Source organism: Ascaphus truei, chromosome 3 (assembly GCF_040206685.1).
Source record: "Ascaphus truei isolate aAscTru1 chromosome 3, aAscTru1.hap1, whole genome shotgun sequence".
NCBI classification, from domain to species: Eukaryota; Metazoa; Chordata; class Amphibia; order Anura; family Ascaphidae; genus Ascaphus; species Ascaphus truei.
In genome coordinates, this window is record NC_134485.1 from 225,982,056 (window position 1) to 226,001,165 (window position 19,110).

Below are 19,110 nucleotides of genomic sequence, written 5' to 3' on the forward strand. Positions count from 1 at the left end.
ACCGGCTCCAGTCCCCTGTCTCCGGGACTCGCGCGGTTGATCCATAGCGCGCCCGGGGACTCAGCAGAGCGCCGTGTCACATCCACCGGGGGGTCAGCAGGCTGTATTGGGACGAACGTGGGCATAGGCCACAGATACAAAGTCCCGCAATGAGGGCAACGTGCCATCGTATTCACTGTACCTCCGGGCAGCCCGCATTGTAGGCAGAGCCCGACTACCGTCTCTGTATTGGCCACCCTCACCACCAGCACCCCGCCGGGCACTGAGTAGGGCTGGGTGGAGACCATAGTGCCCACAGTGGAGGAGCAGGCCATTCTTGGTACAGGAGTCACTTCCTGTACAGGTCTCTCCTTCTCTGTGGTTCCTCGCAACTGACTGGTGGAAGTTGCTGGATCCGCCACTCCCTGCTTCGGCTCCTCCCTTCTCTGACAGAGTTGGAACCCGCCCCCAGGGTTGCAATAATGGGCGGGTCCCACAGGGGAATATCATGCCCCTTAATTAAGGCCGCACCTCTCTCAGTCCTGGTGGGCGCGGTCTGCGTTTTCGCGCCAGTCTCCTCCCCAGAGCTGAAGTCCTTTCCCGCGGCTAGTTCCCGCCTTCTCCTTGCAGCAGCTTTTTGCACAAGGTACCTTTGCTTGCAAATCACCTCCACGGCCGGAACTACTTTTTGTAGTGGCGCCGTCTGGATATCAGTCCCTGGGCCCAGTGGGTGCATCCCCACAGGCCATAATTGAAAGTCACTCCCCCTGGTAGAAATCAGGGGAGGGTCCCATAAACTCAACGGTTGACTCAGCACAGGGGCTGAATTAGTCACTGTCCATCCCGGCGCAGCCATAGCTTTCGCGCCATGCCCCCCTTCAGGGCGGGGCTCTGCTGTTCGCGCCATTCCCGGCCAGCTCTGTGCAAGTCCTGCAGCAGCCATTTTTTCTGCGCCTGGCCCATGCGGTTTCCCTAGCAAGCGGGAGCCGCCATTTTGGTTGGTTTTTGCGCCCAAAAAGTCCATTCGTTCGCTCTCCTCACGGGGTTCTCCCCCAATTATGACAATTTCTTCACACTCTTCAAGGGTGGCCCCTCGCTGTCCCATACAGGATAAAAACGGGGCAGCCATAGCCTTCGCTCCGCTCCAGAGCAGCCTGGTCAATGACAACTCGGCGACAGTCTGCTCTTCAGTGGGTTGCACGCCACGGGTGCCCTCCCCATCAGCCTCTGTCCGCCATTTTACGTTCTCCGCGCCACGCGGATCCTCCACTCTCTCATAACAGTTGTCGTACATGAGGCTCCACTCTGCGGGGCAGCCACCACACCGGTACAATAAAGATTAGCTCAGATGCACCACCACATGTGTACCTTATCTAGGTGTGACTCAGTGTTGCACTACCTCAGGCTAGGCTCACTCTCTCAGTGTCTGCTGTGACTCCTTCCTCCCAGTCTGTGCTCCCTACGGTGAGTGTCTGGAATGGCTAGGTACTCTGGCTGGCTCTGCCATGCAGTACTTGGGGCGTCTACCTGTCTTGGTCAGCCTAGCGCAGACCCTCTCCAGGACTCCTGACCAAGTTAACAGGCTGTCCCTTCTGGCATCCTACCAACTAGCACTGCCTCAAGGTGACTCGGTCAGCTATAGCCCGCTCCAGACCCCTCACTCCCTTCAGGCCCCTAGGTTGTCCCTGCGAACTGACAATATCCCGTCAGCCCCCTGACCACCCCTAGGTCCGTCCCTACTCAGCACAAAGTGGCAGCAGACACTCTCCCTGTTTCCAAGTGACCTAGCTAAAAGCCTGTCCTGTTGACGGATCTGATCTCAGCAGCTCGCCTCCAAATGTAACGGTGTTTCTGGCCCGGCCTGACCCACCCAATCTCACATTGGCCCCTGTGGTCTAACCGGACCCCATTACAGTGTGGATATGTCATATGGTGCACCTGCTGGCTACAGGACTCCTGAGTCTCCCGCATGATGGTGTGTGGGGAGAACCCGTCAGACAGGCAGCTGAGGTAGTGTGCTGAGTCTCACCTAGTTCCAGTGCAGCGCCTCCACCTCACCAGGGTCCCTGCGTCCGCAAAGGGATGATCCTGGCGAGGAACTCCTCCGTGGTGCTCCTCTCTGTACACTCATTCTTGATAGATACACGAGAGGGTTTCTGGCTGAACTCATCTTTATTGACACGGCAGGGCAACTGCCCTCCACAAGGAGTATCTTCAGCCGCTCATCTCGCCAGTGCTCCCTTTTGATAGGTATATCACCTAGATCAGGGATTCACTATTCCCGCAGGAATCACTGTCCTGTGCCAGGTCCCTGGACACAGCCTCCCATGGAGTTACTATAACATAACTGACACTCTGATAGAACTTTAACTCCTTCCTCAGCTCTGACAAGAGCTTTCCAGCAACACTCACAGAACTCAGAACTAACAACTTTAGAACACTGTGCTGTGCCTTATGTAAGCTTCTGAGGCTGACACATCTCTGACATCACTAACCATGGAGTCAGAGCATGTGACCAGTCCCAGCCATACACAGAGCACCCCACCAGGGTGTGAGGGGAAACCTCCATAATTACTGCTGGCATGCCCACACTTACCAGGCCTTACTGCCAACAGGAGAGATGACTGTAGGCATTTTACATGACCGCTACATATATATATTTATATTATCTTTGAGGACGTCTCTTAAAATTGTAGCAATTTTGAATTTCCTAAAACAATCAGATTCAGCAACCAATTTCAAGAAGATGACTTAGAAAAGATGAAAAAGAGAAAGCATGTTAGCGATTAAAAAAACTTACATCGTGGCAGCCTGATATCATACAGCTCCTTAGCTTTTTAAGAAATGTTTTTGCTGTTGGATATTTACTGATATGTTTTCAGCCGCTGTACACTTGCATTGTAAATTAGTGAACAGGGAGCAGAACCACACTAAAAATAATATATGGTGTGCTGTTGTATTTCTTCCAAACAAAAATGGTTGCGTTTTATCACCTGCAGCTGTACCCACATCATGGGGTAGTCACCAGCTAGATTGGCAGAGCATAGTGAGGCTGAATAATAGCATTGGGCTGGTAAATGTGGATGTACACACAAACCTCTGTCAACATTTGTCAGCAGCTCTGATGTGAGGAACTAAAAAGACAATAGTAGTATGTTGAGGTGAGGAAAACATGTTCAGATTGATGGAGAAAAAGATAAAGTATAATGAAGAATAGAGCACACATTAAAAACATAGATATATTTTTGAGATGTGAAAATGTAAAAAAAGGATTTGCGGTTTTCCCTTACCTGCTACACTTTTGCGCAACTTTTGTGAAAGTTCACATTTCTTAAAATTGGTGACATTGGCACCATAATTTGATACATTTTGCATGAATTTCACTAGAATTTGTGTAAGGGAACTCACAAACTTGCACATTAGATTTTAATGGTGAAAAAAACCCCAGGCAAACATTGCCTGATTCACGGACACAAATTGTGCACATCCCTAATATGTGTGTGTGTGTGTGTGTGTGTGTGTACTGGATATAGAAAGGTGAAGGCACTAAAGAAAAGAAAATATGATTGTAGAGACACGGTGATGGTACAAAACGCCTAAAATAAAGACAAAATTAGTCTAGGCACACAAAGAAAATCTGTTTATTCAAACCAATGTTCTGGTTCCCAACGGGACCGAAAGGTTGGATCCAATAAACCATATATTGTAATTACTAAGAAAATGTACAGAAACCTATATTCCACCAAAGGTTAATTGATATCAGCAACTTCTCACAGCGCATTGCAATTTCTGGTGAATAAAGTTATGTATTCTCACAGTTGCTGTCAACCAAATGTTCTAGATCAGGTGTGACCAACTCTAGTCCTCAAGGGTCACCAACAGGTCAGGTCTTCAGGATATCCCTGCTTCAGCAAAGGTGGTACAGTATTCAACTGAGCCACTGATTGAGCCACCTGTGCTGAAGCAGGGATATGAAAACCTGACCTGTTGGTACCTCTTGAGGACTGGAGTTGTCCACCTCTGTTCTAGATGTAGTAGGATTGAGTAGGGTTGTCAGGTGTCTAGTATTGAACTTGACTGTCCTTGTTCGGACACTGTCCATTAAAAAATGAAAGGTAATACTTGCCATGTATGTGTATTACGTCTCTGGACATAGTGACCTGACCGACTCAGGGGGCTACGGATTTTCCCTGAGCAGGGGGAGAGAGCAGGGCTGTTGCTAGGGGGCTGGGCAGCTTCCTCTATCCTGATTGGCTGCATTACCCAGCAGCAGCTAATCAGGAGAAGGTGTTAGGAGCCTGGGGGTTGGGCCAAGGAGTGACAAAGAGCAGAATGGTATGTGGAGCGCGTCGCACCTTTCACCAAATCTAAGGCTGTCTCACATTTTAATCTGGTCTGTAACTGTTTCATACGCCCATAATATATATTTTCTCTAACTGTGCATGCAATGTCTTGTATATAATGTATACCCTGTTCATTTATGTAACTGTATTTGTAAACATGTATTATTTGTCTTAACTCTGTGCCCAGGACATACTTGAAAACGAGAGGTAACTCTCAATGTATTACTTCCTGGTAAAATATTTTATAAATAAAATAAATAAATAAACCATTATGTCCAGTATTTATGAAGAAGCCACCTGACAACCCTAGGATTGAGAGCTACACTCTTTTTACATACACCCTCTAAACTGAAGAATGTAGTTAGCTGTAAGGATAATAAAAACATTGTGAAGCAATTTTATTCAAGATATTTATTGTTTTTGTTTTTATTTATTTTTTCTTCGCTTTTTTTTTTTGCAATGCAGTTACAGTAGTAGGCTAAAAAAATGCAAATCTCGTTGAATAAGGTACAATTACCGGCACTTTGGAAATTAGGAGAGAGAAAAATATTCTTCCATTTCTACAAAAGGGTCTAATCCTAAAGAAAAGAAAACAGACAAAGAAAACAGCATTTAGAACCAGGCATTTACAGTTGCAAACCACTTCAATGTTTTCCCAAACCACTGAAGTCATCTTAACAAATAAACAAGGTTCTGATTTTTGTTCCTGTTAGGAGAAACTGAAGCCATCTTACAATATGACCAATAAAAAGCACATGCTCTTTTTATGCAGCGTGCTGTGAAACCGCTTCCATGTGCCAGAGAAGAGATCAGCTCCAGACAAATGAACAGGACTAAACTCTTCTCCAGCGCTGGGATGAGGCTCCACAGAATCTGGGATCAGGGCCCAGCAGCTCCCGACTGGGAAATTATTACAATATTAAAGAAGGATAATAGTACAAAGAATAGAACTTTTGCTCTAAAGTCGTGTTTGCTAGAAAACAAAAAAAGTTAAGGTAACCGGTGTACTCCCTTCCCTGTCTCGGGACTAGAGATGGGGGAATTTTCTGATGTGTGGTTTGGTTTTTTTTTTTTTGCATAAAGTTTAATCAAACTTTTAACCCCAAAATGTCTAGTTAAAGCAGCAAAACGTGTTAAATCTCATTTTTTCCTATATAAAATCTGTACTGTAGTATTACTGCATTATTATTATTATTATTATTATTATTATTATTAAAATGTTAATGCAATTTTTGAAGCATCCTTTGATTTCTGTACCTCCCAAACAGTGCATGATTTTTGCAGCACTTATCTGTTTGGGATCATTTGTTGCCAATGTTCCCAGCAGTTCGAGCTAAAAACTGTAACAATAGATAATGTTACCTTAGTAATATATGGATACATTGCAGCTACTGAGTTAGGGCTGTTATATACAGGGTGCAGCCGCGCGTTCCTATGCGAACGCGCGTGCACGTTCCGCATGCATTTCCTGTATATAGTGCCGGGAGCTGCAGGTAATGTGTATGTGTGTGTATATGCGTGTATATGTTGTGTAAGTGGAGAGTAAGTAAGATTTTTTTAAATTAAAAAAAGTTTAATAATTTTTTTTTTTTTTTTACTTCTGCAGTTATTTACCCCCCCCCCCCCCCCCCCCCACACACACACACATATCCATACAAACACGCATACATGCATACATACACACCAATACATACATTTCAGCGCAGGCAGCGGCGCGAAAAGATGAATTTATTCACCTTTGCCTCTGTCGGGTCCTCTCTCCCTGCCGTGTGCGCGCGCGGCACATCTATAGAAAAGCTGACTAACGTCAGCCAACTAAAAATCCGCGCACGCACATGGCGTAGCGCGCGCCTGCCACTATAAAACGGGCCTTACACTAACTCAAGCAGCCATTATGTTAGGCACACAATCAGGATGTTGACAGATTTATAACAAAAGTACCAAACAATTGCCAGCTTAAACTGTAACATGCTTTATGCATACAAATAAGAAGAAAAAAAAGGGGGGGGGGGAATGTACTATTGCTGCTTTAAATTATAGAATAAATGAGTACTTCAGTATTAGGTGATAACTTTTTTTATTTGGATTAAAAATGTATATTTTAGGACAAGCTGTCGAGAGGTCAAGCAATACTGATTTACACAGATTCCATGAGTTTAACACAGATGTAAATCCAAGATAAAAATCTGAGGCAGATGAGGCAGAGAAGGATCAGGCAGAGGGAATATTTAGTACTTAAAATCCTCAAATGCATAGTCCTACAAGCTCTCTACATTTCTCACTAACGCTTCCATCCATTTATTGCCCTGTCTGTTTAGTTATTATTCACTCTGCCTGGTCCTAACAGCTCATCTGTTTTAGATTGTTATCTTGGATTTTACATCTGTTTTAAACTCATGGAATCTGTATAAATCAGTATTGCTGACCTGAGGAAGAGAGAGAACTCTTAAAAGATTGTCCTAAAATAGCAATTGTTTGTCCAAATAAAAAAAGATATCACATAATACTGAAGTACTCATTTATTCTGCATACTGTACATGCCTAACACGGCTATTTCTATTTAATTCTCAATAGTTCAGTTGTACAATTTGACCATAATATATTCTCTACGTTACAACTTCTGTACATTTCAAACTGTTTTTTTTTTTAAAACTTTTTTTATTTCTTTTTTTTAAAAATTTGTATTACAGTATTTTAAAAAAAATGTTTTAAACATTTCTTCAAAAGACCTGAACAGCAGGATTTTTTGAGGAAACTTCAGTATGTTTGTGAAAAAATAAAATGCACGCGTTTTGCTGCAAACTCTCCCATCTCCACTCTGCGGCAGCTACACAGAAATAGTTGCGATATAACAACACTAATACCCACCATAAGATTGCGGGCTACAATGTTTAGCAACGTTACAGGATTAACTCTCAAGAATGATCACTTTTCAGGCATCAACCACCTTGTCTATACTTATTCATTGAATGAATGCATTAGTTTCACTGGTTTTGCATGATCCTACGTGAGAAGTATTTGACACCCACCCGTAAGTTCTAAAATGTGCCCTTTAATTTATTAATGAATGAATCTATTATTGATCACAAAAATATAAGCCTATACGGCACAGCCGGGTGCACATGTCTTAATAGGGACTTGTATGTGTTTGGAAAACAAATTTAGAGGATATTCTGTCCGTTCTTGTGCTGTAGTTGGTGTTTTTTCAATAATATATATATTTCCCAGAATCCCTTGCTGCAGTGGAAGCGCTGTGTGCTGGGTGATAATGGGGAAAGACAGGGTTGCAGACCTGTCTAAGACATGCAAATGAACATACAGTAATATTTACAGTTGCTTTATGCTTTACTGTGGAGGGTTTTTGTCACTTTTTTTACCCACTATAACCTTAATAATTGTGGTGAATACCTAGTCTAGTCTCAAACCAGCTTAGCCAGCACAACCAACCTCACACTGATGATACCCATCAAGGTTGAAACATGTCTGTGAGTGGGTTTACTGGCTTTGCATCTCATCCCAGCCTCTCAGAAAAGGGGGGGGAAGGAAAACACAAAATGGATGTGTCTCCTAAAAGAATTCACTATAATGCACTCCTACTTAATTTAAAATTTAACTTTTAATATTTATTTTCATAAAACATATGTTACCAAAAACGTCGTGTATAATACATTAAAAAAGGAATTAAATTGACATTAACTAGCGTCTGTGTCAGTGAATGTGTGTTGGAGTGGTCTCAAACGACAATTTGTAGTAGAGGCTTCTGGACACAGAACGCTACTTGGTCAGGGTATAAACCCCTCTGGGGCACCTATGAGATCAGGTACACAAGTTATAGTAAATAAATAAATAGACTTACACACTCAGTGACTAGGATGTGTCGTAAGGCTACAGCAGTCCTGCTTTGGCTTGTAAACCACAGAGCACTTAAGGATGTTAGTTATACATGTATTGCCATCCAATATATATTAAAGTGCTACTGATAGTATAGTGATGGAGGGTAAATGATTCACAGCTTAGTTAAGCAAATGTTCACAGCATATTAATCATTGAATCATTCTACAGCACACTCCAAATGGTTATATCATATAAAGAGCAGGAATGCTTGCGCACTGAGTGTTGGTGGAGTACCCAATTCAGATCTACATAGATAAAGCCAGGAGACTACAAAACACTACATAAAAGCAGCTCCAAGTAGGAGACTGACAACATGGCGCATCCCAGCCTCTGTCTAAAAGCTGTGTTTAAAGCAGTATGCATTGGCTTGAGGATTTGCTTGTGTAATACGAGCTTGAGACAAAAGGTGGCACTGTGTGCTCATTTGCATGTCATTTCCCAGAATCCCTTGCTGCAGTGGAAGCGCTGTGTGATAATGGGGAAAGACAGGGTTGCAGACCTGTCTAAGACATGCAAATGAACATACAGTTATATATATATATATAATGTGTTTGTCTTGCCCTTTCTGTTGTGAAATACATTTTAATAAGTACAGAGATCAGTAAAAAGAGGTCTATAAACTTACAACATTCTGTTGTTTTTAAATAATTGTGTGTGTTATTCATATTTAGCTCTTTTAGGTTATTTGCATAATTATCGAATAGCGTGGAGGCTTTTCACACAGCTATTGTCCTCCAGTAATAAGCTTGACAAATTCCATAACCATATTAGTCAGGTCACATTACATAATCCTACCCTCTGTGATTAATACATTAAACAAGTCATCTTTTGTAATGGGCTCTTAATATTTACATACCAATCGTTATAATATGATTGTGCCGTTGTGTACAATAAATCTTATCTTTACACAATGCATGCTGCTTAGAATTAAGTGATTCTTACCAGCTCCTCTTGGTTGTTTTTGCCTGCTGGTTGCCATGGCTCCTGTGGCCTTTCGTCTACAAGAGGGGGCTGTGGCTGCATTGGGTACAGTGGCTGTCCAGGTTGATTTTGATGATCAGGTTTCTGGGGCTCCATTGGTTGGGTGTTTGTGGGATGTTGCCCTTCAGGATTTTTCATGTAAGTTGGGTTCAGACGATTTGTTTGTTGAGGTGGTAGCGGCATCATTGGGTGATGAGGAGGCACAGGTATCATAGGGTGGTATGGTGGCAATTTTGGTTGTGCATGCTGATGTGGGAGTTGCTGCTGGGGCATCATGGGTGGCATTGGTAGCATTGGATTGTGCAGCCATCCAGACATGGGTTCATAACCATAAGAGGGATACTAACATAAAAGATCATATGTTATTACAATTTACATGCTCCATTGTTTTTCTAAACAAACAAAAAGTTACAAAACTGTTAAAGTGGTGGAGAAAGTATTTTCAATTTATTCATAAACATACAGAATGTGTAATAATTTGTATAGTAAAATTTCCAAATTGTAATTAGTTTAAGGAAAAAAATCATGACTTACATATTTTTGCTGAAGGGGCCCAAGGGGTATTTTCCCATACAGTATAGGTTTTCGGGCCACACTGTATGGTCACCAAAACCATAAGGGGCAATACAATTTGGGCTGCTAATGTCACATTTTACACCTTATTAATGTTTATGTTCAGATTGGAGCTGAAGTAAGATCCAAAAACATCTTTGCACCAGCAGAATTGCGTATCATTCCTGTTGCTTTAATAAATCGCAGCTAGAATAAAATGTTCCTAAATAGGACCCACAAGTCCTATTAAGTATTATAAGTATAAAATATTAACTGTGTGACTTAAGTATTTAAAGTAATTGTAGCAAGATTTCTTACCTGATGTTTCATCATGGACTGGTACCATTTGATAGGTGATAATACCTTAGCAAGAAAATAAAATCTGTACTCAGTCCCAAATATTTTTGTTTTGACTAATTTGCTGTAAAATGCTTTTTACAGGTACAGCGCAAATAACTGGGTATTTAAAGTCTTCCAGGTGCAACACACAGTGCCAAAGTATCATTAAAGCAGCAATCTTGCCATTTTTCCTCGCTTCTTTTTACAGGACGGGGGCCACATTATTTTCAGCTCCGGGGACCCCCAGGTTTCCAAGATACTTGCTGTTGAATTTACCAGTATTACTTCATGGTTTTAAAAAGTGGGTTTATATGGCCGTCCAGTAGGAAGCCAGTAACCAATGTTGCAACTTTCTATTGGCCCGCGGTACTGAATTTGCAAAATTTGGCAACTGGCTTGTTTACCCTGGAGGGAGATTTCAAACGGGTAATTTCACCAGTAAGCAGCTCGGAAACTGGGGGTCCCAGGAACGGTTTAGCTCCGGAGAACCATCTGGTTCTTACGCTGTCGAGACAAAGTAGGGTAAAAAAAAACAAAAAACGAGCTTTAAAAGCTACAGTGTGCTTTTTTTCTGTGTCTAGTTTTTTTTTTGCACCAACTATTGCAGCCTGGAGATGTTGATATACAAAGCACATGGACAGTATTTACTGTAGTTAGGCTTTATTTATTAGATTGCTTTTTCTAGAAATACCATTTTTCTTAGTATTAGTTTATCACGATAAATGTAAAATGTGTCATATATAAATATATAATAATTGTAAAAGTTTATAAATGCCTAATATATGTTTACTGCATTTTATGTCTGTGAGGTTCTCAAGACTTTGCATCACAGCGAAGGTACGAAAAGTGATGATACTCAGCAAGAACAGTAGCTCAAATCCACTTTTAAATCCACGGTAGTAGACATTCGCCAGTCAGTGATTTACCCGTAGAAATCAATCGTTTGTCAACTTTGCCTATTGTTAACATATAACATAATCCCTTTAGAGTTTGAAAAGTACTCCATTGTCCCTCAGTATCAGGGCCCACTATCTAACCCCCATTTCTACATTCTTACTTCTGTATTTATTATTATTTCATTGTAGGTGCTCAGTTTGTAGGCATCACACGCGGTGCGCTTTCTCTTCTCCGTTACTTTTTGTTCTGTTTCCCAATAAAGTTTACCTTTAAAATAAACTGCACAGTTTTATATATTACCCAAAATGCTGCCCGTCTCCTTAATAGATATTGCAACCTGACTTTCTGCATCCCAGTTTAAGCACGTTTAGTACAATGCTTCACATTAGTTTACAGTTTAGCCAGTGTACAACTTGGATAGTTATGTCAGTTGATATCTGTTGATTATGTGGTTGATTACTGGCAGGTAATTCTTACCTCATAGCTAAAGTTGACATAGCCCGGATGTTGGGGATGAGGAGGAAGCTGCAAAATTAAATAAGTAGATTTCAAATACCATGTGTATGTGTGTGTATATATGTATGTGTATATATATATATATATATATATATATATATATATATATATATATATATATATATATATGTATGTATGTATGTATGTATGTATGTATGTATGTATGTATGTATGTATATTAAGGTTATGGTGGGTAAAAAAAAGTGACAAAAACCCTCCACAGTAAAGCATAAAGCAACTGTAAATATTCCTGTATATTCATTTGTATGTCTTAGACAGGTCTGCAACCCTGTCTTTCACCATTATCACCCAGCACACAGCACTTCCACTGCAGCAAGGGATTCTGGGAAATGACATGCAAATGAGCACAACCTTAATAAGTGTGGTGATTACCGACTCTTATCTCATTTTAGCAAATGCCAGCAACCAACCTCACACTGATGATACCCATCAAGGTTGAAACATGTCTGTGAGTGGGTTTACTAGCTTTGCATCTCCCAAGCCCTTGCTTAAAGGCTGTGTCTAAAGCAGCATGCATTGGCTAAGGGTTGCTCATGTAATGTGAGCTTGAGATAAAAGGTGGCACTGTGTGCTCATTTGCATGTCATTTCCCAGAATCCACTGCTGCAGTGGAAGTGCTGTGTGCTGGATAATAATGGTGAAAGACAGGGTTGCAGACCTGTCTAAGACATGCAAATTAATATACAGGAGTATTTACAGTTGAGATATGTGTGTGTGTGTGTGTGTGTGTGTATGTGTGTATATATATATATATATATATATATATATATATATATATATATATATATATATATATATATATATATATATATATATATATATATATATATATGTGTGTGTGTTTGACACAAAATAACTATTGACTCATTGAATATGCTGTGAAATGGTCTTCAATGACTGAAGTGGATATTTCTATGCGATATCGCAGTGTTTACTAGTACTAGAGTAAGGCTTATTGATTCTAAAACATGCATGTTCTCAATGAGTGTTTATAACAATTTTATAACAAAACAGCTTTTTGAAACAAACACAGCTCCAGTCAATTACAACATTTGCAAATATTCTGAGTTCTATTTTTTTTATATTCTGAAATCATATAATGAACATTTATTCAGTAAATCGTAGCACCATCATTTAAAAAAGTTATTAATGAGTTAAGATCACAGTAGAAGGCAATAAAATACATGGTTATAGCTTCAGCAAAATACTGTACATTTTAATTAAATGCAGTATTCTACTTGTCATTATTTCTTTTTATTCTGTATATTATCTATCTATCTAATTTGTGTGTGTGTGTGTGTGTGTGTGTGTGTGTGTGTGTGTGTGTGTATACAATATATTGTTTATGGATAAAATGAATTTAATATTCGTTCATGGCCATCACAAATCTGTAACCCTGCTTTCATATTTTTTTCAAAGAGATATTTTGCATTGTGAGTTATATTATTTAGACATACTCTTTCAGTTATATAATTGTGCACAATTGCACTAATGATGATCCTATTGGACAATGGGTATAAATGTTATGTGATTTTTTACTTTTGACATGCCCACCTATTTTCAGTACAGAAAACTAAGCATCCAAATAAAGTCATTCCATCAGTGCAGCAAAACTGGACCAAATCCATCTGAAATTTCACCCAGTTCTACAATGTCCATTAGGACTATTTTGTATTGAAAATGCGCAAATGTGACAGTACTTTTTGCTCATACAATAAATATAAAAATATAACACTCACAGGCAAAGAAAGAGCTGCTCCGAGTAGTGAAGTGAGCAGGATCCATGACTTCATTATTCCTTATGGTAAAATGTGATATCCTTACCCCTGCTGACAAAATACAATTATTTTTTAATGAATCAACACATGCTACTGTACTGTATGTTTAGTTAGAATGAAGAAGCAAAGGGTGGGCAGTCGTGTTGGTCCTTCGATGTAGTAACAAAGGAGGGAGAGGGAGTTGGTGGTATGATACAATGTATTGGACCGATGATAGGATTTGTGTGACTGTCCCTTTAAGAAACTCCATGCTGAAGTTTTTGTTCATTATCTTACCCTGGACTTGACTTTCACTTTTGCACAGGTCTTTGGCAGATGACCTTGATTCATTTTCTCTTATAGCCAATCCAGTATTAAACAATTACATATTCTTTGCACACGTTACTATTTATTTTAGGAGATGCAAAATCTATCCTCCTATCAGACACTAGTATGAGTCATAGATGTAATACTCTATCCAATCCAATGTTATCAAATGTGTGCCACGCCCCTGTAAGAGGCAGAATGTATAGTTTTGCAATTCATTTGTTAACTCATGTGAGTATACCCCTGGGTATGGCTCTCATCTTACTATACAGTAAAACCAGCTTAATAATTACTCCATTGCTTGTCAACTCTTTCCTAAATATATTCTTTAACACCAACAAGTAGTTGGCATATTACAGTATTTCAACCCTCTCAGAGTAACAATGAAAGACCCTGAGACGTTCGAAAGCATATAACATTTCAACTACTTGTTGGTCCAATAAAAGGTATCATATCAACTACTGTACTGCCTCTCCCTCCTTTGTTACTACAATGAAGAAGCAAAGGTTCTCATGCTTTGCACCGTTCTCTTGTTCGATCATTTCACCCATCATAACATTATTATTGTACCGCCTACGATTACACATGATTCTGTAATATTAAAATATTTAGATGTAGAAACAAGTGAACAAAAATAAAACGTCGTTTACCTGTGTAATGAACACAGCTTGTCTTGCCGCTTCCCTAACTCTAAACTTTACTCATCTCAATACAAATTCACAAGACTCGGCATCACACGCTGTTAACAACCATAGGCGGTGTTGTTTCACTGGATGTATGCATGTGGAATGCAGTGGGTGATGAAGAATGTAAGAGAGAGTAAGGGACAGAGATGAAGTATAAACAATGCCAGTACTCCTCGCAATGTGCAAGTGTGGGGGTTTTTTTTTAATGCTTTTCAATGATATGGTACCAAAGAGTTATCATAACTTTCTCTTGTGTCAGGATATATGCGGTCTGCAGTTTAGTAGGAACTTGCTTTCGTTTAGCACTGGATTTTAAAAGGAAAGTACATATCATCTCTGTGGTGGTAGAAGCAGGTCACTATTCTGTTTAGCTCTATTCTATTTCAGATACAGTCTGTAGCATGTTGGCATTTAGCCCAAGACTATTGTGCCAATGTAATTTTTTATTTCATACCATTAAACCCTGAAGGATTTAGGTAACTTTTTCAAGTTTTTTAACCAGTTAATTTAGATCATTGTGTGTAAGGAAGAAAATACATAAATATATCTTTTAGTTTCTTTGGGCTCCTTTTCAGATTTCTTTTTGGTATAGGACACAGTGCATACTGTAGCATGGGATGCACATGCACCCAGTTTCAATGTGTTATGTTCTTCCTTAGCATGTACAACACTTCACTGCAGGCGTTTCTTATTTTGCAGGTTACACCTTGTGCATAATAAGTGTAGGTACGAAACCAATTACTTGAGATATTTAAATGTAATAGCTACTTAAAGCATAAATTGAACACTTAAGTTTATGCATAAAAGCAGTGTTAGCTTTCACTCTCCAAGCTGACAGTTGCTGGTTAACTGTTCAATCAAATGTATCTTTTCTGTTTTCTTTTATATTTATTCCACTAAAACGGATTTTTTTCATTTCCATTATTAACATAATTAGTGCTATATTTTTGTTATTGTATTTTTGTGGCCTTTTAATAGCCTATATCAGTATTGTTTAGCAGAAGCATATTATAATGTATTGATAGTTATTCTTTTTGTGATCATTATTTCACTTGTATCTTTGTTGAGGAAATATATATAATAAGAATAATATACTTACCTTCAGTTAAACTCCGTGTTCTTCAAAGAGTGTGTGGAAGTTGTGAGAATCGTGTGAGCTGGAGCAGTTTAAATCAGGCTGTAAATTCAGAGTAGCCTATCATTCAGGGCAGGAAAACACTGTGTCAGCAGTTGTCAGCAGTTGTATTGTCACATGAAACTAAATATTATGCCTTGGCATGCTGTCTTAAAACTAAATCATATACCTCTCTGCAAAATACTGTTTCTTTAAAATGCAAAAGTCAGCTGAAATGCACCCTTTGATTTACTCACCTAGTGCACTTAAATTTATGATGATCATGGTGTATTCACTCCTGCCAATTAAATATTGTCAGATTTAAACAGAGAATAGCATGCAATAGCCAAAACAGTACATACAGTATGTTGTATTATTTAGAGCGAGGCCTACAAGCAGTGTTGGACTGAGGCATCTAGGGCCCTTCGGAGACTCTGATTGTGGGGCCAATGTTGGGTAGTTGTTGAGGAGGGGGGAGGAGAAGTGGGATATCTGAAGTCTGTCCGGGAGCTTAGGGAGGGTGAACCTGGTGGAGAACCCTTCTTCTGACGGGCCCAGGACAACCACCTATGTGTCCACCAAGGCTGCTTACCAGATTCAAATTCAATAACCCAGACTTGGTTGCATTGATTGTGATAATGAATTTGATTTTTTCTTGTAGCATAAGCATGTACAGTATGATGTTTTAGGGAATGGAGCAGAACTGTAGAACATGCATGAAACATGTACTGTATATACCCTTTAAAGTAGAGGCTAAAGCTGGATTGTAGAACATGTACCTGTATAAAACACGCAGTTACCGTCTTGAGAAGTCGTTTTCAACCTATTAAGTACTGTAAAACCCTTTAAAAATGTATTGTGCCGCTGCTTGACCCCAACCCTCTCAGCCTACAGTATGAACCAAGTACTACCAGTACTATTGTGGGGCTTATAACATATTTCTGTTATTTATAACATTATAGTATTAAACAGAAAAAATGGGGTCAGGGACTTTAGTGACAACAAGTCTGCATGTGTGTCCAACACAAAAGCCAAAAAATGTAATGGGAACAGAATTCCTCAATAGGAGATACAAAATAGAGCTCTACCCACAATATTATTTTTGCAGTAACTTCCATTTATTTAAGGAACCATGGAGAATACTTAATTTCAGGTCCCACACAGACCTTTCATCAGTGGAACACAGGATGAAATCCGCTTACCTAGAGCGCTTTCAGTCTCTGCAGGCATACAGATGAAACAGGTTTTAGGAAACGCTTTAAAAAAGCAAAAAAAAAAATACTTATTCAAAAAGCCTATTTATAGAATATGTACCATTTAATTATTTGTCACTAATTATAGTTGTTTAAAAGCTACTTAATGTCATCATATATGTAGAAAATATGTAGTTCATGCTCTTGCTCCTTTAAAAACCTATTATAGGTAATCCTTTAACCCCTTGCTGCTGAAATGTGTGGAGGTAACCCCCCCTCCCCAATGAGTCACTGCCGGATCACTCCATACTGTAGGTAGAAACAGTCACACAAAGATGCACAAAGCGCACTGGGGTAAAAAAGGATATATTGTAAATTGTAGAAGTAAAATCAAGGTAATTCCACTTACAGAGTACAAATACTTCCAACAAATAGTGTCACTATTTTGATTACCTTGATTTTACTTCTACAATTTACAATATATCCTTTTTTACCGCAGTGCGCTTTGTGAATCTCTTTGTCATAATATATGTGATTATATTTGGCACAACTGTTTAGAGGTTAGGATGACAGAATATTTGCGCACTCTGTGGCAAACGGCTCCCTTTATGTAGCGCTACCGTTTGCCCAGGCTCTTCGCGATACAGTCTTCTAGGGCTTAATTTGTAGAAAAGGGGGACAGACACGTATATACACAAAAGGGGCACTCAGCTCGCAACCTTCAGCGGTTTATTTCTCGATTAGTGACACTAAACATTTTTAACACCGTCACTTAAAGAATAAAAGGAAACATCTACTCCTGTGAGGAGTCTAACTCACATGCATATCCCTATCTGCAATATTGGCTGTCTAAGACAGTTACCAACTTTAAATAACACACAGGCATAACATTGAGTCCTTAACTGTGAGATGGGGGCAGCATCCCATTAGATCCTCAGATGCTGCAACACTTGGGGGCCGTCTACCCAAAACTGGATCCTGGGGAGTAGCAGTTTTCCTCCCAACCTCTAGACTCTGAGTGAAAAAGCAACCCTCTCTGCTCTAAATACCTGTTCTAGTAATTAGGAGAGCAGGTGAGTGAAAACCAGCACCATTGTAAAGTCTGGTATGGATTTCCTTTCCACCAGCCTTATTGACTGTGAATCTGTGGAGCGGATCACATCCACACTATGTCTGCACTTTCTGCTCTAAATCTGACAGAAAGCTGCCTACTATCTTGGGACTATGTCACAACTCATAGAGGTGTTTTGATTAACATGAGCTGTGTATATGCAGTATGGACACTTGCAGTCTACTGATCTTAGCACCTAAAAGTGGGATGGGTGTTCCTCTTGTTAATCAATTATAAACATTATTGATGAATAGTGAACATATAAAAAAATGACAAAATAAGTGACTCCACAAGTGTTTAAAGATATTAAACTGTGATCATATAAAATAAACACAGCTAGTGATGTGAAAAGTAAAAAAAGTATTATATGTAAATGGTGAAATGCAGCTCAGAACCATTTAAAGGAACAGTTTATTTTGTTCTTCTTGCATCAAATTGTCTTCAAACTTAAGGGGGAGCACAACGATTCTTGAATGGCAAGAAAGATGGACACAATATTGTGCTCTATGTCTTATCTCACATGTGATGTGTGTGTATATATTCAATGCAATACACTCACATTTTACTGCTGTAGCCGCAGCATAACCAAATCAGTGGCAATGGTATTCCTCAGAAACCTCTTCATGTGGGTGTATTTCAGAAAAAAACAGGCTAGGGAGAAGAATGATGCAGATCTTTTAAGCTTTATGAAGGTAAAAAAAATCAATAAAACTATGCCCCCAAATCGGGCACGCTTAAATGCGCCTGGGCTTATAGCATGTAAAAAAACATAAAGGTTAAGCAAGGCGGGTGGAAGCAGGAGCTGAGATAATTTCTCACCACCGCTGGATCCGACGCCGCTCTGATTTCTCCCTATCCCGTTTTTATTTTTTTAAGATCCACCCACTTTGAAAAGAGGTTTCTGAGAAATACTATTGCCCCGGCTACACCTGTAAAATATGTGTGGCTTGGATTGTCACGGGAGACCAATATTATTAACACTTTACCATCTAGATTCTTTGATTGAATAAAGCATTAAATAAAATAAATTGTATTTATTCACATAAAGAACACACACAGCTTGAATTACAAAATTATCACAAATAAACACTTACTGGGATGGGGCCAAAACGAAATAAAATGTCAATGGAATGAAATCCTCAGAAATCAAGTCTCTAGGCATTAATTCCCAGACGTGGGATTGATGCGCAAAAAGAGCTGTGTAATAGTCCTTGGCTAGGGGCGCTAGTGGCAACCCCTGTATCTCTGCCAAAAGTAAACTTTTCATTTTGTCCTTGCAGGATTCGTTTGCCAATCCTTAGTTCTAACCAACTTTTGAAGCAGGGTGCAATCCTTAGTTACAATGTTATGACCTTTGCACCGCACGCTCAGATGAATCTAATGGAACTTCTTACAAGATG

The 19,110-nt window shown here is 39.7% G+C and overlaps 2 protein-coding genes across 7 annotated transcripts in view; one reads left to right on the top strand and one right to left on the bottom strand.

Annotated features, from left to right (window-relative positions):
* ARHGAP6 (Rho GTPase activating protein 6) overlaps nt 1–19,110 on the top strand; it is a 672,820-nt gene that overhangs the window by 515,321 nt on the left and 138,389 nt on the right. The gene's annotated exons all lie outside the window — the stretch shown is intronic.
* Nucleotides 4,738–19,110, bottom strand: part of AMELX (amelogenin X-linked) — a 40,124-nt gene continuing 25,751 nt past the window's right edge. Inside the window, exons 2-9 of one of the 4 annotated variants that reach the window (XM_075590250.1) lie at nt 16,609–16,662; nt 15,664–15,704; nt 15,392–15,487; nt 13,262–13,348; nt 11,463–11,510; nt 10,068–10,112; nt 9,159–9,539; nt 4,738–4,900 (exon numbers count right to left, since the gene is read on the bottom strand). In XM_075590250.1, coding sequence (XP_075446365.1) covers nt 4,895–4,900; nt 9,159–9,539; nt 10,068–10,112; nt 11,463–11,510; nt 13,262–13,315 — 534 coding nt within the window. In that variant the 5' untranslated portion in view covers nt 13,316–13,348; nt 15,392–15,487; nt 15,664–15,704; nt 16,609–16,662 and the 3' untranslated portion in view covers nt 4,738–4,894. Of the gene's footprint in view, nt 4,901–9,158; nt 9,540–10,067; nt 10,113–11,462; nt 11,511–13,261; nt 13,352–15,391; nt 15,488–15,663; nt 15,705–16,608; nt 16,663–19,110 lie in introns of all 4 variants that reach the window. The other 3 variants (XM_075590248.1, XM_075590251.1, XM_075590249.1) reach the window with 3 other exon arrangements.